Here is a 25,966-nt window from a genome sequence, read left to right as displayed (position 1 = left end):
TAAGTACCTTTTGTGTCTGGTTGCTTTGTTGTCACATTGTTTTCAATATAATGGAATTTTATGGGACTGTCATAAACGTGAGAGGTGTAGCTAGCTACATAATAAGGTTTAATCCACCATTTTCTATTTATTCGTTCAGCGGATTGATTTTTCAACACTTCTTTAACATATCACGGCTGTATTAGCTATATTTGGCAAAACTTCAAGTTTAGGAATTTTGGTCCTCAATGCTCTTCAACTTGAAGTTCGTACTTTATTTGGCCTTTTTAACTTTTTTGGATTCGAGCGTCACTGATGAGTCTTTTGTAGACGAAACGCGCGTCTGGCGTTTATTCAAATTTTGTCCTGGTATCAATGATGAGTTTATTCATTATTGTACTGTACTGAACTGTGAGCATTTCAAAGTGCCAACTTTAATATTGTTATATATTGTTTTTGTGCCAATAAAATATTTGTATAAAATATGTGTGTATTTTTATTTAATTATAACTCGTATGTTTATAATCTAAATAAAATTACATTTTTTTAACGTAAAGCATTTTTGAAAATATAAACTAAAATATTTTTAAAGCGGAACCCTGCAAGTACGGTGGACTCAATATAAGGAGGTGCTCCTCAGAAGGGAGTCTTCTATAGAACTTTCATACATGCGCGTGCGTGAATCGGTTAGAAGCCATCTTTTTTCAACTTACACGCTGCAAAAGAAAATAGTAAAATAGGTAAATATTGCAATGCCTCTGTTCACATATTGACATATTGCATTTTTTTTAAAAACTATATCAATTCACAAATTATATGATACCACAGAAAAGACAAGTATATGCAGCTTTACCGAAATTACAAAGACAGAAGGAAGTAATTTTGGTGGCGACAACAAAAAAAGAATGCTTCAAACCCTTAAATGGCCATGGCAAAGTCATTTTAGCTCTAAGTCAATACGCACTCCTAACAATTGATAGGATAAATGATTCTGTGAAGAAATATATTTTCAATGTTCTAAATGGATAGAATAGAAAGTTTTTATTGCTAACCGCTCCCAAAGCTGTCGGAGCAGTGCAATCCTTTTTATCTGCCGTTAGGTGTTAAAGAACTACAACTCTATATTTCCTTACATATATACCCAAGTTTAAAATTTTTTTATATGCTTTATCAGTGGAGGACCCAGAACTTTTTATAAGGGGCCTGCTAACTGATCTAAGGGTTGTCATGCTTCAGTGATTATGTTATTAATAAACATATTTTCCCCTCAAAGTGACAAAAGGGGGCCCTGGATCTGTCGGCAGCACTTAAAATATGTTTAAACTAAGCTATCTGCTGTTGAAATAACCATGTAAATGACTTAAAATGTAGACATGATGTGTGTGTGTCAAACAGCACATGCCAAGTTAAAAATAAACTAAAACTATATAATCGTCGTCACGTAAAATTGGCACCACGAATTTGGTCAAAAATTTTTAAATATCGACCGTGTTTACTAGAGATCATGTTGGGTAATATTAGGGTGGATGTTCTTAAATTAGGCAATATTTTCAATTCCAAACTGCAGTTTATATTTGCTGGGTTTTTTTCTGTTGTATTTTCAACTAAATTAAAAGTCCACAACTGTGCAGGATATTTAGTGCAATGTAGTATAATTTTTCTTTTCTACATGTATGTGAATTTAAAAGATATTAGTTCTAAAAACTATGCATATATGTGAAGAAAAGACACCAAGAATATCACAATGTTTCATGCGTGGGGAATACATCATAAGCTACTAATTAAATAAACTGTCTATACACAGCGTGAATATTTAAAAAAAAATGTTACTCCGCTTCTAATTTATTGTGATCAAAAGATTTTTGAAGTCAATCAAATTTCATTTGCAAAGTAGTCTAGGTACATGTAAACCTTTGTATCATATGAAACATACATTTCCATTCTAAATTTTATATTATAAGTAATAAACTGGTCATTGATACGAAATTTTTCATTGGATGATAAAATGGTGCTTTGCTTCAAAATAAGTGATTGTTACAGTTCAGGCAGTTCTTTGCTGATCATTTCTATTTGGTTAATGTGGCACCTTGATATTTATGTAAGCAATTCACTTAATTTCTTGACATTTGATGTTTTAGACCCTGATGCCAATAGATGAACAAGAGAAGGACAGACCTGGTAAAGTCTTTGTAGGAGGTCTGACACCTGAAGTTACTGAAGAAGATCTAGAAAAAAAGTTCACTGCTTATGGCCGTGTAACAGAAGGTACAAACATCTTTATTATTTCTTTCATAAAAAGAAATTATTGTCATATTACGTGGTACCAAATCCATAGATAATGTATTTCAACTTCATGCTTTCTAATCTAAAATAAATTAAAAAGTGCACATTATATTCCCGTGAATATTATAGATAATAAACCTAAGTGTAGATCAGGAATGGGTAATCCTAATCTGTAATCGTAATCGATTGTAATTGATTACATTTTTTCAAGTAATCGACAGTAATCTGTAATCGAAGACATTTTCGATTACATGTAATCGTAATTTAATCAATTACAGCAAAAAATAGGATGTAATCATCGATTACTTTTCGATTACATTTCGATTACTTAAGTAAAATAGTTTGATGAAAAACAACCTATTTCAGAGGTAAATATGTATGTTATCACTTTGAAGTACTGATAAAATAATATGCATCAACAATACTTGAGAGTTAAGCTGGGACTAAACTTAACGGTCGCCCAAGGCGACCAGATTTTGGGCTGGGCGAATATATTTAGTCATCACGATCGCTCAGCTGGCGACTGTAAAAAATTTGAAGTAAATCCCATTTGCACCCTTTCCCCCGTGATATTAATGAAGACTGTTCCCAAAAGGAAACCTGCTTTGTCTTTTCAAAGCAATATAGTAACATAGAGTATTTCTGAAAACCAGTAGGTTCTTTCTAATAACCTAAACCCAGTCGAACAGCTATGTTTTCAATCCGAAGTCACGATATGTCATATACCTCCTTCAATCAGCATGTTTGTTAACTCTGCTAAATTTTCTATGATTATTTCATTATTGAATAGTATCTTCTTCTAAATTGTTCAATAAGCATCGCTAAAGGGATGTTTTCTTATTGTCCTGGCAGTGATTATAAGCCTGTGTTAGACAGTAACTTGTCCCTGAATCGCTATATACAAAAAATGCTTAATGTAAAAACGAAACGCAAAGTCTCGTAAATAAATATCCCAATATTAAGTTTGATATCCAATCTTCAATAACAACTTATTGCAAAATATATTTTGATCAACACTATTAGAGGATGGCTTGGATTGAGATAATATTTATTAAAAAAAAAACCAGCCATATTGTCTAAAGGTCAACAGAACAGGAAGTTAGAAATCGAAGGGATATAATTTTGGCAGGAAATAACCTAAAATAAATATTGTCAAATCTTATAATACATTTCTGGTGGCAATAATTTAAATATTATAAGCTTTATTAAAAAAACTGTTTTGTTTCATACAATGAACATACATTTAAAGAAGAATCAGAGAAATTTGTATTTGAACATAAACAAGACTGTACTTCCTGTTTTAGTTCTTGTATTAATGATCCTCTTTACATGGGGGCACTTATTAAATGCTTTTAATTTTAACAATTATGGAGAAAAAAATAACAGTTCTTAGCTTCTGCAATATATGCAATGTATTGTTGCATCAAAATAATATGATCCTCTCCCATCTCACCGGTTTTATTTATAAAACTCCTTACTTAGGAGCACTATCACCCTTCTGCCCTGTGATTCAAGCTGGAACACTGTTAGTAAGTATATAAAAAGTTATTTTCAGTTTTATTTTCATTTAGTCTTTTTGTACAAAGATTGGTTGGGCTCCTAAAATTTCAACTGGGCCCCTGAAAAAAATATCTATGGGGCCCAGCTGGCCCCTAGACAAAAACAGTTAAGTTTAGTCCTTGTTAAGCAACTGCCTTATTTCTATCTATTGTCTCAAGCTGCATTATGAGCAACAAGAGCCCCTACCTAAATTTACTTTATATCTAGCTTTTTAAAACAAAAGGATGTATGTGCTTGTCAATAATTCAAGAGCTTTAATATTAAAATAATAAAATAGATTTGAAAAAATAAAATTGATCTTAAATAAGAAATGTGTCTGTCTTTCGTAAAGTTCTGTACTACATTTTTAAAAGTAGTAAGTTTATTTAGATTATATTTCCTGAAAACATCATTTTAAATCAAAGTTGAAATTAAAGCTTATAATAGATAATCAGTTGATTTCTTAAATGTTATGATATACAGGTATATGAATTGAATTAAAAAAGAATAAAAAATCCATTTAACATTAATGAACCAATGGCAATGCATTGCAATTCTTTTTAGAAATAGATACATGCATCCCTTTGACACTATAAATATATTTTGTATATAATTTGATTGGAGAAGTCAACAAATCTTAACAACATTCTTGCCTTTCCTAATTAGATGATTAAAGTCTTCTAATCAATAACAAACATAGCTTGTTTTTATTTCAATTATCTTATGTCTAATTAAGAAGGAAATTTACAGTATTTAGCCCCAGGTTATAAATTGTACTCTAGTGATAATTCCACTATATTTTTAATTGTTCGAAATTTAATCATGATAGAGAAAAAAAATTGAAACCATATTATCTGAATAGACCAAACATATTAAAATTTCATGATTTGATGAATACTAGAAAAACCAGTATGTTGAATCATTTGTGCAAATTTATCAAACTGATTAATAAACAGCTGGACTCTTAGGGGAAACATTGTTAAATATATTTTTTTTATATAATATTGTATACATGCATAATGTGTTTTTTTATATTACATGTAGCTGGAAATATTTTTCCAGTTGTAGATCATACATTTGTATTAATTCTGACTTTATTTTTTTTTCTTCTGAAATGTTGAGCATGTAATTGACAGTAATCGAAAAAGTAATGTAATTACTTTTGATAAAGTAATCGATAGTAATCGATTACATACTAAAATTTGAGTAATCGATTATTAATCGATTGCACAAAAATCCTTCATGTAATCGATTACATTTGTAAGTAATCTTGCCCATCCCTGGTGTAGATATAATATGATTTAAGCAATTATTGTGAAGTGTGGCCTCAGTAACCAAATAAGACAATGACATGTACATAATAACTTACAAACAATTGAATCTATATGATGTATATTTATTTATTGTAATATGTAAGTTGTTGTCTAATTTCAGATTGAGGCCTAATTTACATGCATGCAACTAATCATTAACCATTTAATATCTGATTCAGTAAGTAGTTTAGTATGTTTCAATACAATTAAATGGTAATTTTCATTACTGCGATATGCACTACATTTCTTTGAATGAAAACTCAACAGGATGGAAACAAAGGTTGTTCCATTAAGACTATTTGCATCCTGTAACTGCAAACCTTCTTTGGAAATGTTGAGTTTTAGACATATTCTAATTCTACAAATTGAAAAATATTAAAATTAAAACCTAAAATTAACTCCTGCCTTCAAGTGTAAATATGTTGTCAAATAACAATCTATTTCTATAGCATAACATGTTTTAATGAAACAACCAAAAGATTATTATTGATAATAATTTCTGTGCCTTAGCTGTAAATAACTTGTATATATTCATTGTAGTCATACTAATCAGAGAAAAAGATACCAGTCAGTCCAGAGGCTACGGATTTGTAACTTTTGAAAACCCACTTGATGCTGAAGATGCAGTGAAAGATTTAGATAAAAAGGTAAATATTTATTAAGGAGATCTTTACTATTGCCAATTAGATAACTTTTGAACTAGTCTTAATAAAGCAGATAAACCCCTGATAATTACTGAATTTACAGAATATACATTTTGTAACTTTCAAAATACAAGGGGTACAATCAAAATCACGTGATGGATATACACACACCGGAAGTTACAGTCGAACTCGCCGCTTGAAAGGTTAGTAGTTGCATTTTCTTGTTTATATCAATTAAATTTTGATTAATAAGTCGGCACACCGAATGTCGGATAGTATGTAGTTTTAAAATACACAATTGTTTTTGCTAGAAAGCGTGCAGTTATTGCAAAAACTTCGACACAGTTCCAAATTTTCGACAGATAACTGTGTCGAAGTGTTAGCATTAACTGCTCGCTTTCCCGCAAGGATAATTGTGTATTTCAAAAGAAGATAGTATCCGACATTCGGTCCACTACCTTATTTATTAAATTTTATTGATATAAACAAGTAAATACGACTACTTACCTTTCAAGCGGTCTGCTCGAATGTTACTTCCGGTGTGTGTATATCGATCACGTGATTTTGATTGTACCCCTTGAAATAGGAAAAAGAATTCATTTATCAGTTCAATTCAAAACAAACCTAGAGTATAGAACATTTGTTATTTATCAATCAACAGGAAGTAAACGGGAAAGTGATTCACGTGGAGCAAGCAGTAAAACCAAAAAGTGAGAGAGAAAGAATTAGACGAAGAAGTCCAGACACAAGAATGAGAAACGGAGATGACAGAAGAGGTAGTTCAGACAGGAGAGGTGGTGGAAGTTTCCGAGGCTACAGCAGAGGTGGTGGAATAGGAGATAGACGAAACAGCTTTGAAAAAAGAGGTGGATTTTCAGCCAGACGTGGAGCTGGTGGAAGTAGCCGTCGTGGTGGATTTGGTGATCGGAGAGGATTCTCGGGAGGAATAAGTGATAGACGAGGTGGTGGCGGTGGAGGTTTCAGAGGAAGTAGAGGCAGCAGCAGAGGCGGTGGTAGTTCCATAAGGTCTTTATTAATATCTAGATATATAATATAATATGTTAAAATAGTCCAATTCCGTAATCAAAATCAAAGCCATGAGTACACATTTGGTAAACAAGTTGATGTTTATTGTGATTAAACATAGATAATTGGTGACAAAAAATATGATTTTAAGAATCAATTATGACAGGGTAAATAAGTAGTGTCATCTGCCTTAAATTATTTTAAAGAGTGGACTCACAAAATGTACAAAAAAAGATTGCACAATAAATATCTGTATAGGAAAATCATTTTACTTGTTCTTAACAATTCAGATAATCCGTGGTATACCATTGCGTTTTTCATCTGTCTGTAAAAACACTTTAACCAATTTGCTTGACCTCTCTAGGTTTTTAAAAATTTCTGAGTATTGGAACTTTATTCTTTGAAAATATGAGAGGTATATCATGCAATCATGGTGCATATTCATATCAATTGCTTCTAACTTCCTGATTAGCAAAACCTTATAGCAAGATACTATTTGTGAGCAGTTAGGTTAGTTTCTACTCTTGACTCAAATACTGAAAGACCATTAAATTTTTTGATTTAGCAAATTATAGCATTGCCTTATTTCTTTTCAGAAGAGATAGATCACCAATCAGAAGAGACTTTGATCCACCACCAAGAAGAAGTAAGTCATCAGAAAATATTACACAGCAAAATTGTAAATCAATGGCGGATCTAGAACTTTTTATTGCACTGACTGACCCAAATAAAAGGGTGGGGCCTCCAGAATGCTACAGTGATTCCCTATATAATTATCAAAATTTTTCCCATAAAAGTAGGGGGGCATCTAGATCCATTGTAGACATCGCTATTTTTAAAATTTAATGGGTGGTGGTTATTTAAGGGTCAGAAAAAAAGTGCCTTCCTTCCCCCCAAACATTTAATGGAATGGGCATTGAGGTCTTAATTTGCTTAAAAAATGTAAATAATGAGAACCTACAATAACTTAAACCTGTTAAAACATTATTGATTTAAGTGATATTCATTAGATTTAGAAAAGTTTGTTTTATCTAGAATGAGTAAATATAAACACAAGGAAAATTGCACTCATACAATGTTGTCAATTTTTCTTGCAAATACTTTAACAGGGAAAGTATTGATATTGATTCTATTTTTAGGTGAAAGTGACAGATTTGGTGGACCACCACGTTCTAGAGACTATAACCAATCCCCTCCAAGGGACTACAACAGAGGTCCACCAGTAGACAGGTATGGCCACATTCATAGTCGAAACACAATCTTATTTCTAATTAACCACATATATTTATTTGGATTTTAGCAATAGTCATAAGCAGCAGTTTTTATACGCCTGTTTATGGGATGTATTATGGTATTCCATTATCTATCCGTCGTCAACATGTCAGACATAAAATTAAAAATGCTTTAACCAATTTGCATAATACTTATGTGAATTGTTTATATCTTTTGACCTGAGGTCTCTTTAATCTTTTATAAATTTTAGATACTATGTTTTTAAGTTGTGGGGTTTTTCATTTTAAAAAAGTGTTTTTTTACAGTTTTCAGACAATTACTCATAAATTCTTTCAGCAGATCTCATGAAACTTCGGTGAATTGTTTAAATCTTTTGACGAATTTGTGATATCACATTGAGAAAGTATTGATTTTTTTTCTATGAAAATGGGACCGCTCATGGGACAGCTGTTTATTCACCAATGTCCATATAGATAAATCCGTTCAGAACATACAAATCAAGATAAAAAAAACAAAAAAACTGAGGGAATCCCATGAAACTCACATCACCATGAAGAGTTCCCATGCAACCCTTCTTTTCTTATGGTTATATCAAGGGTCATTTAAGCGACCCTATAGTTCCAATGGCAGAGTTAAAATGTATCATGTTTGGTAGACCAAGCATGATCTTGCAGCTTGTAATTCGTCCTATCCAGGAAACACAGAGATCAACAAGATGGAAGGTAGGTCAATGTCCAAAGAAGACACCACAAAGGATAAAAATACACTAAAATGTATAAACTTTAAATCAACAAGATGCACAATTAAACTGATTAAATTTAATCAGGAAAGATAATTATTTAATATGTATATACATGAATATTTATGTATAGTGTCTGTTTCAGTGTAATGCATGGTTTGCTTTTGTTTTATGTTTTGCAGTCGCATGCCCCCTAGTAGAAGTGCTTCAACGAGAGATTACCCCAGTCGTGATTATCCCCCACAGTCTAGAGCCTATACTCCTCCACCTCCTTCTAGGGACTATGGGTCAAGAGACTATGATCGTGGTCCTCCTTCCAGGGACAGAGGCCCACCATCCAGGTATGATATTCAAGTTTTTTTAAATTCACATCATGGGATTAGTTGAAATTTTTTTCAATTACCGCACATCATCCTTTTATTTTAAACAGCCATTTTATATTTCCCTGTAACAAAACCTAAGAGATTAAAAAACATTAAACAATATTTCTAATTAACTCAACAGCCTGAATCTGATCTGTTGATCAAAAATTGAAATGCATTATCATGATTATGGGGGTAAATTTCACTATGTTGATATTTTCATTGTTAATGTCATTCAAATTCCCATACAGTCATTCAATCTTTTTGTCTTTAAAGTATTTCTCAAAAGTCACTTGTAGTACTCACAATCTGCATGTATTTTTTTATTTGTTGCTTTTATTGGACATTTAATATATATATATATATATCGTTAAAGATCCGTAACACTTTTTTGTTCAGCTAATCAGCTGTTATGTGTGATAATTTTTGACTGCTAATTAACTTTCTGTTAACCAAGTACTTAAAATAGGGTAATCATTTGAAAATTTATTTGTCATTTTAGTTATTGAATTATTTTTTTTCCTGTAGAAAAGCTCATCTTCTTTGCAAGACATTACAGTAGTCTAAATTCTTTTGCATGTCTGGTATACTTTACTTTTTGGATATTTTCCCCACAACCTTGATTTTTTTATTGGTAAAAAGATCAGAATTCCATTGAAAAAACAACAATTGTCATTTGCTTGATAAGCCTGTCAGTTTTTACAGCTTATTTGAATATGCAAAAGCTGAAATAATTTGTAGATCAGGACATAACCTTAAAATAAATCATTCTAATTCTAAAGAAAACCACCTAATATTGTTGACCTTTGTGTGATAGTACAAATGAAGTAAGGCCCAAAAAAAATATATGTCTGTTTCCAACCGACCTGGACTCAAAGTACAAATGAAGTAAGGCCCAAAAAAAATATATGTCTGTTTCCAACCGACCTGGACTCAAAACCCCCGACCCTAGATCTTTTTATTCAATTCCGGAAAAAAATCGCTTCCGATCCAGATCTGTATCTTACTATGCCCAAACAATCAAAATGGCTGCTCCCAGCACAAATGTGCTACAATTAAGGTTTAAAAAATATTGGCACTGGGAGGATTATTGAATTAAAGCTTCTTTAAAGAGATAAAATCATTTAAGGGTACAGGACCCTAACCAAACATGACATTTAACTGACTTCTTTTCTGACAGGGAGTGCATTAAAAAATCCCGACCTACTGACCCTGATTTATTTGCCTTGGCAGCAGAAAACAGAAATATATTTTTTTTTGGCCCAAGAGTAGTTAATGAATATATGATTACAGAACAATTCCAAAGGGTACTTTTAAAAGCTTTTGCACACAAACTTACTTCCCAAGTGCACTGGTGAAATTGATATCAAAAGATAAAGGGATAATTGATTTATGTAGGAAAAGTTTGAAAATAAGGAAAATCAGTGAAATCAGCATTTGAAAATCAAAGAAAACACCAAAATCACTTAAATAGGTGATAACTGAATATAAAAAGTCACTGAAATAGGTGATAATGAAATCACTTGTTTAAGTAGCACCCCTGACTGTTGTACTTTGATTAATTGACCAAGTTAATAAAATTCACGAAATCCTAATTTCTACCAAGATGGTAGCTATTTTTCAAAATACACTTTTAATTACTTTATTTTTAAATGTATTTATAGACTTATATGATTCTTACATTGGTGTAAAATTGTTTATATGTATCCTTTAAGCTGTATGGCTTTCAGAAAAAAGTATTATTATATTATATGAGAAATGTTTATGTGAGATTTTCTTCTTTCCTTATGTATGTTTTTGAAATAGATTATTTACTTTATAGCAGGGACTATGGACCACCAAGCAGAGAATTCAATGGTGCTCCAAGCAGAAGCAGCTTTGGATCAAGGGACCCTATAAGTTCAATGTCTAGAGATGACTTTCCCAGCAGCCGGGACACATACAGTAGGGATCCTCCAGCGCGAGACTACCCAGTGTCCAGGTATGTACCTGGTTCTTCTAGGGACTCCTCGGGACTTCGTGACAGTTATGGAGGCAGCGCTATGGTCCGTGATTTATCACCAGCTAGGTAAGTGTGGATTTGGTGTGGCATGGATGATAATCAGTATAACCATTGTATTGTAATCCCAGTCTGTACCTAGTTATACTCTATCTATAGTAACTAATGCACTTAACTCTTTCCCAGTCATTAATTGTCTTACTAGTAGTATTTGTGGTGGTATCATTAACACTTTTTCAGGTATCCGTAGTTTTCTAGTGATGTTCACTGAATGACATAAATTCACATCTTTAAGAAAAGGACAATGTTTGAAAATGAAATCCAATTGTCTAAAGCAAAATAAGTCTGGCACTGATGTTTTTATCTCTGTTGATGTGGTCATTATCACCTGCACCTATTGTAGACTATTGATATTTTGTATCATCATCCATGTGTCTTACTTTTAAGTACAGTGGACCTGTAGTATCTTAGGTTTACCCAAACAAGGAGGGGACATTTGCCCTTTCTGTGCACCCTGTTTCTGTCCTTACAATTTTCTTTCTTTCTGGAGAAAAACAAATACCATCCAATATAAAATAACTTATTTGAATTACTGAAAAAGTATTATCTATCTAAAGTACTGTAAAATAATGATTGACCTTTTATTGAACTTAATTTATTAAAACATACAAATAACGAAGTTTAATTCTAAAATCCATGTTGGAAAATGGATGCATTTATACAAAATGGGCCAACAGATGATTTAGATTATGAATTTATAAACATTCTGTGGTAAGATAGCAAAATTTGGTAGAAAAAATGCTAGAAATCCTGTGAACTCTTGATGCTACTGCCTACATAGTTCAAAGTAAGTAATCCATGCAGTATTTTGTTGATGTTCAAGTTAGTCACTTCAAATAAACACTAGTCATTTATTGTTTTGTTAAAATCTGATTTTAATGTTTTATTCAAATCTTTAAAAAGTTGTCTCAGATATGATAGGATTAATCATTAAGTTATATAAATATGAGTGTTGTAATGTTTCACTTCTAACTGATTAAATATTGGTCATTAGGGTTATAACTTTCACTACATACCATGACATACTGCTCTCCATATGTCAACTCTGTTTAACTTTACACCAATTATCATGTTTGTAGCACTAAATGTCTAACCTTAACAGATATGTTTTCTTCCTTGGTATGTAAGCAGTTGTAGGATGTAGGTCATTCAGACAGCAACCCAACAACTAAAGTTATAAGACTTGTAAAGGTCAATGTCAAGCTCAAAATTACAAAAGGCAATATATATACCTGAAGATAAGCTCTGACAAGGTTCCTGGCATTGGTGCAAACATATGATGGCTTGAAACATATTTTTTTTTAATCCAACTCTCTCTTATAAACTCATTTTAGCATGTTTAGTAGAAAAACAATTAGATAAAAAGAAAATACAATGAATACAGTACTGATACAATATAAATATGTTCAAAAACATCATTTACCCTATTGCTATGACATTAGATTTTTGTAATCCTCTCTGCAGTTTTATGAGCTTTTGTGCACTTTAACAACAAGAAAAAGGCTTTAATACTGTAAAAAAAACCCATACTCAAATGATCGAAATATTTATTAAAATGACATTATTTTGCTGATGAGTTTTAAGATTCCTGATGGTAGAATCATTCTTTGTATATTCTTTTATTATGATATTGAATTATAGTTAAGGCCAGTGTATACAAGTATGACATCTTTGCTGCAATAGTATATATATAGTTATATAAGTGTTATAAAGAAAATTTTATAGGTCAGGCAATTATAATGTAGATGGTATTGAGTGTCAGTTGTTGATTTATTGTTACCACATTGTAGAGACTTTGGTAGCAGTAGAGGCCCACCAGCTAGAACCTATGATGATAGAGGTGCACCCTCAAGAGATAGAGGACCTCCACCAAGGGATTATGACTCCTACAGAGGTAAGTTTCATATGTGTCAATAAAACATATCATTTGAACACTAATGGACATCACACAATTTAAAATAAAATCTTGGCTATAAGATTAGAAAAGAATCATGACAAGGTCTACATGTCTGTCAAACAGGGTTCACCTGGCCTTGGCCTCATTCAGTGTATAAAATGATCTGCCTGGCATTGTTCAACCAACTTCAACCTCAATGTCAAGTTTTCCTTGTGGGGCATTTTTTAAGATACTTAACTACAAGTAACAAATCAAGTATAACTGGTATATGGAATAATTGCAAGGTGCATATGTTAGTCTTTAATATTGTTAGATTTATGTTAAATAGAGTAGAACTTCCTACACTGTCAACACAAAATTTAATCAAGATCAGTGGAGTAGGAAAGACGTCTCGGCATTTCCACTTATGTATGTGTTGGCTTATGTATTGCAATTCTGATTTCAGATAGTGGAAGATCAAGTGGTCCACCTCCAAGCAGATTTAATGGACCAGGTAATGTTTGTCAAATTGTCAAAACTATACTTAAACCTTATTTCATTATTCTCAACTTTGTATCAGTTTCACAAACAAATGCTTCAAAAATTGTCAGCTTATTGGGAACATGTAAAAAGGAATGTTTCTACAATTCAATGATACACCCAATAACCTCTTTCTTTAATTTGATTTACTGCTGTCAAATAGTGAAAAAACATATCAAATACAAGACAACATAAATATATGTCTTCTGTTTCATTTTAATTTGATATAACAACAATGTTTTATGGTTAATTACTCTACCTTGTCTTTGTTTTTACTCTGAATGTGTATTGTCTGTACTAAATTTTGTGACTATGGAATCTTTAACAAACTTGGTAGCAATTGAGACACCAAACATTTTTCTCACTCTGACAGATATCTTCCCTGAAACTATCAAACCCCTTTAACTTTAATAATTTAACTTTCTATCATAACAGATAGTGGACGATCAAGTGGTCCTCCCCCTAGTAGAAGTGGCCCACCACCAAGTAGAAATGGACCTCCCCCAGGAAGGTTTAGCAGCCTTGGTATGTATCTGACTCCCTGTCCACTTTCATTTCTAAGTTTCCTTTTGAGCTTTTTGTAGATTATTTAATTGTTGCATTTTAAATCTTTTTATCAGACTGTTAGGCTATAAATTTGATAAAAATGAAGTGTATTATGTTGACTCTGATCAAACTGATCACTTTCTGCTGGAATTCTTGACAAGTCCATATTTTTATTGTTTGAAGAACTATTCTTGACAAGTCCTATTTAATTGTTTAAAGAACTACCATAAATAATTCATAGTTCCAAAGCTGAAATACTAGAAAGCAAGGCCTTTTTTGGGGGGTGAAATCCCAACTTAAGAAGCGTTTAGTATCTGCTCATGCTGCTATTCCATATTTCCATTTATGTAATTTATCAAGAACTTCAAAATATTGAGTTTTATGTGTCAGCCATGTTCAAATCCGCTTGGCAGCCAGTTCCTGTTTTATTGTAATTTGATCTTTATTACTGTAGATTTCTTTTGTTTAATGGATACCAATGTTCATGGATTTTGTAGTTATAGGTAAAGATAAATGTTCATAAGGATTCTAGGCTGACTTTGGCTAAACAATGAAATTAAAAATCTTAAGAAAATTTGTACCCGGCCACAAAAATATTGAATTTATAGTGTACCAATTTTCATCAAAATATGAAAACAACTGTGTTTTATAATTCTTTTAATGATATGACAAAAAATCTCTTGTTCTTTTAATGCTGAGAAAAGCTTTTTTCTTATTTACTAAAAAGTAGAAAACTGATATAACTTTATTATCAAATATTGATCAGCTGGAATAAGAAATGTCAGAGTTTCAAAGGAAAAAAAGTGTGAAATTTTAACTTAACTATTGGGTATTTTAAGTAATTTCATGCTGAAATCTGACTGAAGACAAGTTTAAGACTTCTGCAAGTTGTGGTTAAAAAAATGAAAGTTTTTTCTAGGTTTATGATAACAGTAAATAAATACCCATGACATTAAAGTTATATAAGACTAAAACTTGCTTGAATTGACTTTCTATAGCATGTAATTTCAGACAAGTGCCTGTGAAAAGTCTTGTTTTTTTTCTGTTGTGGAACATGTACCAGTATATAATAAGGGCATATATTGAAATCCATAATAAAAAAAAATGCTTTATTCCCCTCCAACTTTTAACAATTATAATTCATCCTCGGCAGGCACATTTTAATTTTCTTTATTGTGTTTTAAATGTTTTTTTTTTAAAGTTGAATTCAGATGATTAGTTACTTATTTACATGTTGTGCAGGGATAACCATTTTTTTTATTATGGTTTGATAACTTTTACATGTTTAGAGATAAATTTTTGTTTTCTGTAATGGTAAGTACATTGATAATTTAACAGTGAAGGTTAACATTATGGGAAGGAAAGATGTGAAATAACCATTAGGATATAGCAATAATGGTAAGCAATTCAAATATGACGACAAATGGAAATAAACGAGGAAGTTTTGAATCAATGGATGAAGAAAGGAATGATGGATAAATACTGAACAAAAATTATAACTGATAAGTGGACAATGGATATGATGGATTAAAAGGATAATCCTATATAACCGACATGAAATACTAATTAAACCTATATATTACACACACTTCATGGAAATGGCTGATTTCTGAAGAAAATCTTACTACTGTGGAATTGAATTTATTTATCTGTCTGGATAACTTGCATGAATGGCATTTATCATCATCATAAAATTAACAACTGACATAACTAAAGCATTTTACTTGCATTTATTTGGAAACAAATTATTTTGCCTTTGAACAGAGTTGCATCTGCAATACCTTGGGAAGTATATTTGCGAGGAAATAATGAAACGATAAAACTGAAAGAACATATCATAGATGTATGCTATTAATGGAATGGATATAAAATGAATGTTATGCTGACACAAATTAATTATTGGACTGTCCAGGAAAGGATATCTGGAAGTTTTCATTGCAAGGAAAATAGTGGAATTGATAGCCGCCTTGTCTATTGGTCTTTTCATTGCAAGGAAAATAGTGGAATTGATAGCCGCCTTGTCTATTAGTCTTTTCATTGCAAGGAAAATAGTGGAATTGATAGCCGCCTTGTCTATTGGTCTTTTCATTGCAAGGAAAATAGTGGAGTTTATGGTCACCTTGTTTATTGGTCTTTTTAATCTTAAACTTATAAATCATATCAGTTAATCTAATATATTTTGAAATATGATGTATAATTTTTAAAATACATAATGCCTAATTGCAAATTTATTTGATTAAATCCTCCCAAAAATGATAAAATAAGATGCCCAAAAGCATGAAGTATAAAACTAATGGAATGTCATAAGAAAAAAATGTGAAATAAAACGGATTAGAAACAGCAGAACGTTGAGAAAATATATTGTTATTAAACTTGCAGGTAAATATTTTTCATGAATTATAAAGATTTGCATAATGTGACTGTTCAACCAGATGTCTCTATTGAAATTTAAATACTATAAATAAAATGCATGCCTTCACCCTGTATATGAATTCATCTATGAAAAAGTTTTAGTTGAAATAAAATAATTATAAATCTTAGGACATCAAAGTAGAAAAAAATAATGTTAGTTGTCTTTGCTTATTTCTTTAAATGTTCCAATTGAGATTAGATGCTTAAGATTATATTTGAAAAATTCTGAAAAAAGTAAATTTTAAACTTTTCGTTGTAATGTAGAGATGAAATTGAGGTACCCAGTCTGACAATAATATTCAAAGGAAATATAATTAGGAAATAAGGATTCCCATCTAATGTTTTGACTAAAATTAATCAAATCCCGTCTTTGTATTCGAATTGATATATGGAAAATTTTGTTAAAAGAATTTCATATTGTAATTCAATTATTTAAAAATTTAAGTAAAGTTTTTGAAATAGAAGTTATTTATGATCTTGCCAAAGAAAGTGTTTTTACATCCAAATGAGAAAAATTGGTCAACAGGGTTGTTGAAATGCTTTATTAAAAATAAAAATTAAAAGTATGGAATTAAAAGATGAAGATTTGATGCATAACTAATAAGTACATAATTTCAGGTCAGCGTTTTAACTACAGATTACAAATTTAGGACGATCTCAACAAGTCTACTTTAATTTGCTGGTAACAAAGTGCTTCTTACAGGTTCATCACATGTGCATTACATGTATAGCCAGTTTCGATTAGTGAGCGTTGGATAAATCAGGCAAGTCATTATCTTTCAAACTGAATTAACAATTATTTTTTACAATCTGCAAATTTTAGGTTCTTCAAGAGAGACTTCAAATATTTCAAGACCATCAAGAGGTCCTCCTAGGGGACCTCCAAGTCCAAGGGGACCACCACCTAGGGAAGATAGAAGTAGAGACAGAGAAAGCTTTAGTGCTGGAAGTCGAAGACCTGCTCCGTCTGATAGCAGAGGACCGCCTGTTAAAAGAGCTAGGCCTGGAGGCCCACCAAGAGGAGGTGGACCTCCTTTTAGACGATAAGTTTTACAAACTTTTAAAAGTCAGTCATTATGTAAAAAGCTTCATGTCAACATCGGGATAGAAAACAGTTTGGACCGTAACCATTTTATGCTTTTATGTACAACTTTAACATTTTATATTCAATCTAACTGTTGTCGACCCTGATCATGTTTGTGAATAGACAAAAATAAATAAATTGGGATTTACAGATAATATATATATATTTTATTCTACTAGGCCAAGAATTAACCATTAATGCAAGTAAAACTTCATCCCTGAATGGGCAGTTAATGTGATACCAAATCACTGTCAATGCATGATATAAATGACAATATCGATTAGTCATAACTAGTAGTGCAATGGTAATAACTTTAATTTAAATAGCTAAGAATATAATAGTTACTAGTAGGGTTGTCAAGATGTGCTGTCAATGACATTCTGTGACAAACTGCATATTGCAACTTACAAAGTGATAAGCATTCCACATGCGATCATGCTGGACATATTGAAGAACTTGCACCGTGATCTCAATTTCTGTTACAACCAAGCACAACACTTCAGGGCATCTTATTGATGCATGAAATACATGAGAAAAGTTATCTCATATTATCTGATACAATGAAGAAACTCGTCAGACTTAAGTCCCAAATGGACAAGAAAGTCATCATTTCCCGTTCATTTATAGGTTTCTTTATACCTTAAAAGATCTGTGCTTTTGTCTTCGGTTTTATCTAGAGTTCAGGACAGGAGTCTCATTTTATTCTTTGCACATTATCCAAATTCAAGTTGGATTTGGTTGGAATAAGGTGAGAAAAGATTATATTCATGTCTATGAATTATATAATATAATTGTAAATTACCTATTCGGTGTTGGTAAACATATTCAAGAGCAATTATTTTCAAGCTCTGGACAGTGGAAGTAAAATAAAATGTTGGAAGAGATGCGCAACAATTTAGAAATTTGTTGAGTGAAGTTGAAATTATGAGAATACCTTAGAGCTTAAAGTAATATCAGAATATCATTTGACAAGCCTGTCCCTAGAATGTACACATCAGAATATTATCCTGTTCAGTATACTAAAGAACTTAACCAGAATGTTATTCTGATTGATATACACCAAGACCTGTTTCAGAATCATAATTCAGTTTAATTTACACCCAAGAACTGTTTCAGAATGGTGTTCCTGCATAATATAAACAAGAACCCGTTTCAGAATCTTGTTCAGATTAATATACACAAGAACACTTTAATGTATATTTGAAAACTCATTTCGTCTAATAAACACCAAGAATGAATTTAGAATCTTATTCTGTTAACCACATCTGATTCAATACGTACTTAAAATCTTAATGTAGATAATTAACATCCGAACAGTCGTTGCTTGTAATTATCCAACAGTTATAGCATTGTAGACCAACATCAGTATTGAGTTGCAAAACAAGTAACCATCTCGTTTCTTTGCTCAGTCATTCTTTGAATTCATCATCACAACCAAAGGAACAAACAGAAGAGGATAAAACTACGATCAACCTATAAAACATCTGCTTTAGACAAGTGAAAGTCAACTATTGAAAAGATATTTAATCCTTAAATACAATGATGTCACTAAACTAATTGCATCAATTCAGCTGAAACAAGAAGCCACTGAAAGGGCCAAATCTCCTATCTACCAGGCTTATAATTTGGTATTCAGAACACGTTTTTTTCAACATAAGACTCGGCCATATTACATGTGGAAGGAGAATCTTCTATGTGGTGAAATTATATTAATTTTGTGTTTGAGTAAAAAATTGGAAGATTTAAACTATCAAGAGAAAAGTATATGTGAATACTGGAGGCACATATAAAGTTAAATCTACAAATCCAAACATTATATACTTCATTATGTTTTACATCAAAGAAAAAGAGGCAACAGTTGTATACTACTGTTCAAAAGTCATAAAGTGTGTGAGACAATTCCTGGTTACAAACTTATACCTAGGGAAACACATCAACAATAAGAGGAATACAACTGAACAACAGATACTTAATGGAACAAAATCATAAGATAATGCAACAAACATAGAAAGGAACTTGTTGAAAATAACTGCCATATTCTTGACTCGGTATTGGTCATTTCAAGAAAAATCAAGTTTTTATTCCTAGAAAACAAAAACTAGGCCCCAGATTATTGCTTGAACAGAATGTTCTAATTTTAATTACGACTATCCATTACACACACACAAAGACATCTTAGGACATTTTTTAGGACATTTTGTCAAAAAGTGCGCAAAAAAAACCCACTTCAGAATTCTTGACTAATGTGTCCCGTCTCTGAAAGTTTGATACCAAGATTTTTTTTTTTTTACTCTGACAAAAAAAGTCACACGTTCATTTTAAAACCTTAGATAACAGTTTTCTCTTGTCAGTTTTATCTACAATTATGCACATGTCTGTTGATTCAATGAAAGCAATATATACATGCTGAGAATGAAAGAAATGTATTTGAAAATTCATGGAGACTGTTTTATGTGGTTGAAAAAGTTAAATATTTATGTTCAGTGTAAAGGGAAAAGTACAAGAATTTACACCGCTTATTTTGGAATGGAAATGATGTTTCCAACAGAATACTTTCTTGGGATTGTTGGACATCTTAGTTGTGAACACACCAGAAAATATGGAATGAATCAAATCTTCTTGATCTGAAGACAATCTGATCACTCAACATGTGGTTATTTTGTAGTCCAATACAACATGTAAGAAATGAATTCAGAATTTTTACTTCATAGCTGGACTACAAGTATGCATCTGATATGAAGGAATGTATCTATAGATAATACATTTGATACCAAGGAAAGATACAGACTGCAACTGACACCATGTTAAGAACTATAAACATATTTTACTATAAAGATATTTTCACTTGAACAATTGTCATGGCAGGAAATTCTTAGTTCAATGATTTATAATCTCTCATGAGTGAGATTTAAAATAGCTTTGAAATCTTGAAAGTTATGTTTGACTTTAAATGATGGATATCAACTGTCCAAAATATAGTTTTGACGATCTTTAAATCATCTATTGATCCATAAAGGAATAATGAAATTTTGTAATCCAGCAGTTCGCATTTCTTCATTTTCGATGAGACTAGGATGACTTATTGCTCATTAAGACTAGTGTTAATTCATTAGTTGAAAAAAACAGAAGGCAATCAAAGACTTCGCTAATGGCAGTAGTTAACTGTTGAGTAAAAAAAAATGAGAAAAAACTAATCGGGATTACAAACTAAATCGAGGGATACATCAACTTAGGAGGAAAAGAAAGAAACAACAGACACATTGAAGTGCACCAAAAACAAAAATCAATTCAACACATGCAACATACATAGAAACAAACTATTAGATAACAAAGTTACAAAAGTGTTGATAACATGTGTTAAAAAAATTATCATATCTATACAATACAACACTCGAAGCACAATTGGAGCTCTTGACATGGTCTTCAAAATGAGCATCCACAAACTCGTGTGTCCAAAAACTGAATTGTGTTACAGCTGTATTTTGAGCAAGTTTAAACATCCCCTTTTTCATGTTGAAGTAAAGTAAGACATATTGTATTTTCAAGCTAATGATTAATAAAAAGAAGGTTCTATTGGGTGCTCCAGAAGGTATGAAAATTCTGCTCTTCATATTGTTCCATTTTAGTAAGATGTGACTATCTAAATTGTTAGTTAATTGCAAGCAGCAAAAGAGTACTTGAAGGGATAGGGAATCGAATACATTTATTCCACTGTTATGATTAGGACAATCTATTCACTGTTTGAAGTAGAAAGAGTTGTTACAGATTTTCACCCATGATTCATATTCATCCAAGACTCTTATGACATCAGCCAAAGATTATTCTGAACAAGTGATTAAAGTCGGAAGTATCAGAAAAGTGGACTATTAAAAAAAAAGAAAAAGATACCAAAGGTTGAAAAAACGAGATTTTGATGGTACAAGATCATTGATATACTGGAAAAGATTTCAAAAATATTATTAATTTTTCGTTCATATTACCAACTTTCGACTGGATTATAGAATATTTAGACCAGTCACCTTCTTTTTGGAAGGACATCCATGTAATTGTTCAAATAAAATCAACTGACAAGGAAAATCCTGGTTAATGAATGGTATAATTTTGGGAGATATTTTTAAATGATTTGTTGTGTATAGAAAAAGGCAACAGAAGTATATTGCTGACATAAATTCAAAATTTCTCCTCAAAATGTATCTATTGAAAGCCTGATTAGTACAATTAAAGTTGCTTTATCATGACCAAGTACCAGGATATCATACCAAAGAGGAGGTAACCTGTCTATAAATTATATAACCCTGAGTTAAAAGTTGGTGATATGAAATTAGTCTTTACTGAACATTACAACACTTTGTGCAGACATTCTACAAGTATACTTGTTAACTCATAGATCAGACAGATGATTTTTGAGAACGGGAACATCTCAATTTACAACATGTGAAAAAAAAGTACAGGAGATCCTTAACATACCTCACATCATGCTTAACTCATAATATGAAAGATATGTAGAAGAAGAAATTTGAAAGTTGTGGTTATGTATTGGAATTCAGCTTAAATTGATGAACCTGAAGAATGTGATATGTTTATTTCGTAGATTCAATGTACTGCAATAATTGGGAATATGAATAGAATGGGCATCTTGAAGAGTGTAATGCACTGTATAACAGCGTGAAAATGCTCTGCATAATAAAAACAAATATTCGATTAAATGTTCAATATGCAAGTGAAGAAAAGATTCTTGCAACAATTTGCTTTTTCACAACTATGCTACAATGCATTGATAGGTTTAAGATTAAATGGTTAGAAGAGAATACCGTTTGAAAATTCTACATTTCCTTAAAATTAAAGTCGAGTTTTGAATCACAAAAAATATCGTGTACATGATACACAAGAAAGCAATAAATCTACTGCATGTCTTCTAGTATAATGGACAACTCTCAATGTCCTCGACTTCACTTAAATCTGCCACTATACAGTATGTATAATAGGGCAACTTTCCGATCATTGTTGATAGCTATATATAGTAAACATGCTATAATAAGAATGTTTAAACAGTAATTTTAAGCTTAAATAGAATTAGCAAAGGAAAAGATGATTGCTGTTCTGACTGAATGAAAACATGAAAGTGAAGAAAGGAAGAACAACTAAAGAAAACTTATACACAAATGCAGCAAGCATAGATCTACAGATAAATCTTACATTTTGAAGACAGAAGGTAACATTATTCATTTATATCCAGTAATACCTACAGATTGTGAAAAACTACTGTTGTTAAAACTCGGTACTGAAGAACAATTATGTTAGATGCCATCAGAATTTAGAAATCCTGTAGAACAAATGAAATTCTACTTGCACAAAGTATATGAAATTATATTGATAACAATCAAACATATGTGGAAGTGACTAGTTTGGAAGAACCAGGTAAATTGGAGAACCTAGTTATGGTGTAGCAATGATGAGAAATATGTAAAGGGATTGGATAGCACATTTTGTTGTTTTGTTTCCCCTCAATAAAGATATTTTGAAAATAGATGGAACACCCTTTGGAATAGGCAACATTATTTTATCTGTAATCTGTTTAATCTTCAGCATGTTTTATGAGATGATTAGAAATTTTTAAAGAATCTATTGATGGTATCATTATAATTAATTGTGGATTCATCATTTTCATTGATAACTTTTTATTTTGGATTGTGTGACAAAAGGAAAAAATGTTCAATAAATTACAAATTTCTGGTATTGGTGTGTTCAAAAATATATGTTCAACAAATCAGTTTTTTTGCTCTTTTTTTTTGTTAGAATTTAAATCTTGATTAATAGTGAGTTTTTAGTTCATTTTGTTGTTGTTGATAATTTTAATAATGAATGAAATGTAATTGCAAAAACAGACTTATGATTAGAAGTGTCTTCTGGATCATGATGCATGGCTTTCAGATTATTTTTACTTGTGTATTATTGATCATTTGAAACATTATTTTTATGTCTTGGTCATGGAACATTTTTTACTTTTCATTCTTCACACAATTGTAATATTTAGCTGAGCTGAATTAGAAAAGTTGCTCCCAGTCCTTTCTATATTTCTTTTAATATGTGACAATAGAATACACTGAACTATTTATACAAACTTCTGTAATAAATTTTTACAAACTTCATTTTGATATAAAATGCGCATTTATCATGTGTTTAATCCATTTAGGTTGACAGATGTTGGTGAAAGTACCTTTTGGACTTAATTTGACTACCTGATACAGATATTTGATTGGTCTGACATAATGCCGATATAGATCACAGGCTTATGGACAAGATATTTCATGCTGCTATCAGTTTGGTCTGATGGACAAAATTAGCTGTTATGCTGATATAGAAGATAGATATAAGCAAGGTATAAATTATATTATAAAAATAATTACCACTTATTTTCATTGTTTCCTTACCAGATTGGCAAAACAAAATGTCATTCTGATGGAATGATGATGTCATTAATTGTGAGCAAGCATGGTGAGAAGCTTGAGTTTTAAGATATTGAAACTTGTTATGTTTCATTGAATGTATGACAATATGCAATGTATATTTTGTTCTAGGATTTTTGTTTAACGTGGAAAACAACAAGTTGATACTAATTTCTGTGTGCAATGCTTGTTTCTGATGTAATTTTGATGTGAGACTTGCTACCAAAAGTTTTGATAACCAAAATACATGAAAAACAAAATTGAAACAGCAGAAATGTTTATCCAAATAATACTTGTCAATACTAATGGCATGGAAATAATATTCTGAGTAATTTGTTTATAGAAAATCGACAATTCATTGTAGTTATTTATAATTTCTATCTTGTCTTGCAGCTACAGACCACCTGATAAGATAAGCAACAAAGAGTTTCAGAGATTGTGCATCTTTCTGAGCTGGAGACAACTGTTTGATAAAGGTAGATATGTAACAAATAACATGCTTATTTTGTATTAAGGAAATATGTTTGGCTTTTCACGTTACATGATTTAATAGAAATCTCCATAACTATTCACAGTGCTTTAGTAAAACAAGAGAATTTACTCTAGTAGTACATTCTGTGCTTAGAAATGAAAAATGATTCACATTCATATAAATGCACAAAGGTAAAAAAAAACTTGGAAGTATGAAAGCTTGATGTGTTAATCTGCCTTTCTTCACGTTGACTGAGAGTTATGTCATATACAATATATGCAATGTTTTTTTACTGATTTCAGAAAACAAAAATTAGTAGCTATATGTCACTGTACTGCAAACAGATAATGTTTCCATAATACTCTACAAAAAGACTCATCAGTGACGTTCGAATCCAAAAAAGTAAAAATGCAAAGTTGAAAAGCATTGAGGGCCAAAATTTCTTTAAGTTTTGCCAAATACAGCTAAGGTAATCTATGCCTGAGGTAGAAAAGCCTTAATATTTTGTAAACATTTACTTTATCAATATAACCATATCAATGATAATTCATGTCGGCAAAAAAAAAAGCGCTGACTCCTTGGCTAGCTAAATTTCCAATTTTAGATAATAAAATAGCTATAAAGTTTATTTTTGCCTTTAAGGAAGTTTTAATTACTGTTGTTGCTAACTCTTAAGTCCATTTTCAGTCAAATGAGCAAATAATGTTAAAAAAATTACTCATTCTTTCAAAAAGAAAATTATAGGAAACAACGTGTTTTACACATTTTTGAAAAATATAAAAGGTCTTTTAAAAAATTTCATTTCTATACTTTATATACAATCATCTAAGAGTAAACTTTAATATGTTGAGACCTAAGCCTGAAAAACTTGCACTACTTTCTCTGTGTTTACAACCTGAATTTTACATGAAAACTAATGAGTTTTGCTTCACTTTTTCAGAATTGAGTGAATACACATTTGAAATGGAAACAACTGATGGAATGGATGTACATAAGAAATAATGTGTAATTTAGGACTAGATGATATACATTGTTTATAAACTCAAACATTTATTTTATCTTTGACTTCTTTTCATTGTCTATTAAACAAGTAGAAATTTAATTGTGGTTTATTATGTTATCTTTTAAAACAAGAGATGTAAAAATAAAAAAAAATGAAAGATACAGAACTCTGAGGAATATTCAAAACAGAAAAAATTAAACACATCAAACAAATGGATAACAACTGTAGTATTCCCTACTTGGTACCAGCATTTTTGAATTCGATAATGGTTGATTAAACCTGGTTTTATAGCTAGCTAAACCGCTGACTTTATGCCAGTCACATAAAAATATCCAGTATACTGACACTGATGTGTGAACAAAAGATATTTTTTTTGTAAAATGAAAAAAAAAATAAGGTTCAGCAGTCAA

The 25,966-nt window shown here is 31.1% G+C and overlaps 1 protein-coding gene across 7 annotated transcripts; it reads left to right on the top strand.

Annotated features, from left to right (window-relative positions):
- The first annotated feature begins 579 nt into the window (after positions 1-579).
- On the top strand, positions 580-25,655 carry LOC134712684 (RNA binding motif protein, X-linked-like-1). 7 transcript variants are annotated; one of them, XR_010106308.1, is made up of 14 exons: positions 781-855; positions 2,118-2,244; positions 5,655-5,761; positions 6,420-6,784; positions 7,381-7,430; positions 7,924-8,014; positions 8,939-9,097; positions 10,941-11,186; positions 12,968-13,071; positions 13,520-13,567; positions 14,029-14,118; positions 23,829-24,014; positions 24,475-24,557; positions 25,494-25,655. XR_010106308.1 is itself a non-coding variant. In XM_063574468.1 (13 exons), the coding sequence occupies exons 5-13, from the start codon at positions 6,510-6,512 to the stop codon at positions 17,596-17,598; spliced, it is 1,287 nt and encodes a 428-aa protein (XP_063430538.1). In that variant the 5' UTR covers positions 698-719; positions 2,118-2,244; positions 5,236-5,292; positions 5,655-5,761; positions 6,420-6,509; the 3' UTR covers positions 17,599-17,792. The 7 variants fall into 7 exon arrangements, 6 of the variants coding, with proteins under 6 accessions (XP_063430534.1, XP_063430538.1, XP_063430535.1 ...); XM_063574468.1 differs by lacking the exons at positions 781-855; positions 23,829-24,014; positions 24,475-24,557; positions 25,494-25,655 and adding exons at positions 698-719; positions 5,236-5,292; positions 17,375-17,792; XM_063574464.1 differs by lacking the exons at positions 781-855; positions 23,829-24,014; positions 24,475-24,557; positions 25,494-25,655 and adding exons at positions 580-719; positions 17,375-17,792.
- The last annotated feature ends 311 nt before the right edge of the window (positions 25,656-25,966 follow it).

Source organism: Mytilus trossulus, chromosome 3, assembly GCF_036588685.1.
Source record: "Mytilus trossulus isolate FHL-02 chromosome 3, PNRI_Mtr1.1.1.hap1, whole genome shotgun sequence".
In the NCBI taxonomy this organism is placed as follows: Eukaryota; Metazoa; Mollusca; class Bivalvia; order Mytilida; family Mytilidae; genus Mytilus; species Mytilus trossulus.
This window is presented reverse-complemented; position numbering and strand designations above follow the sequence as displayed.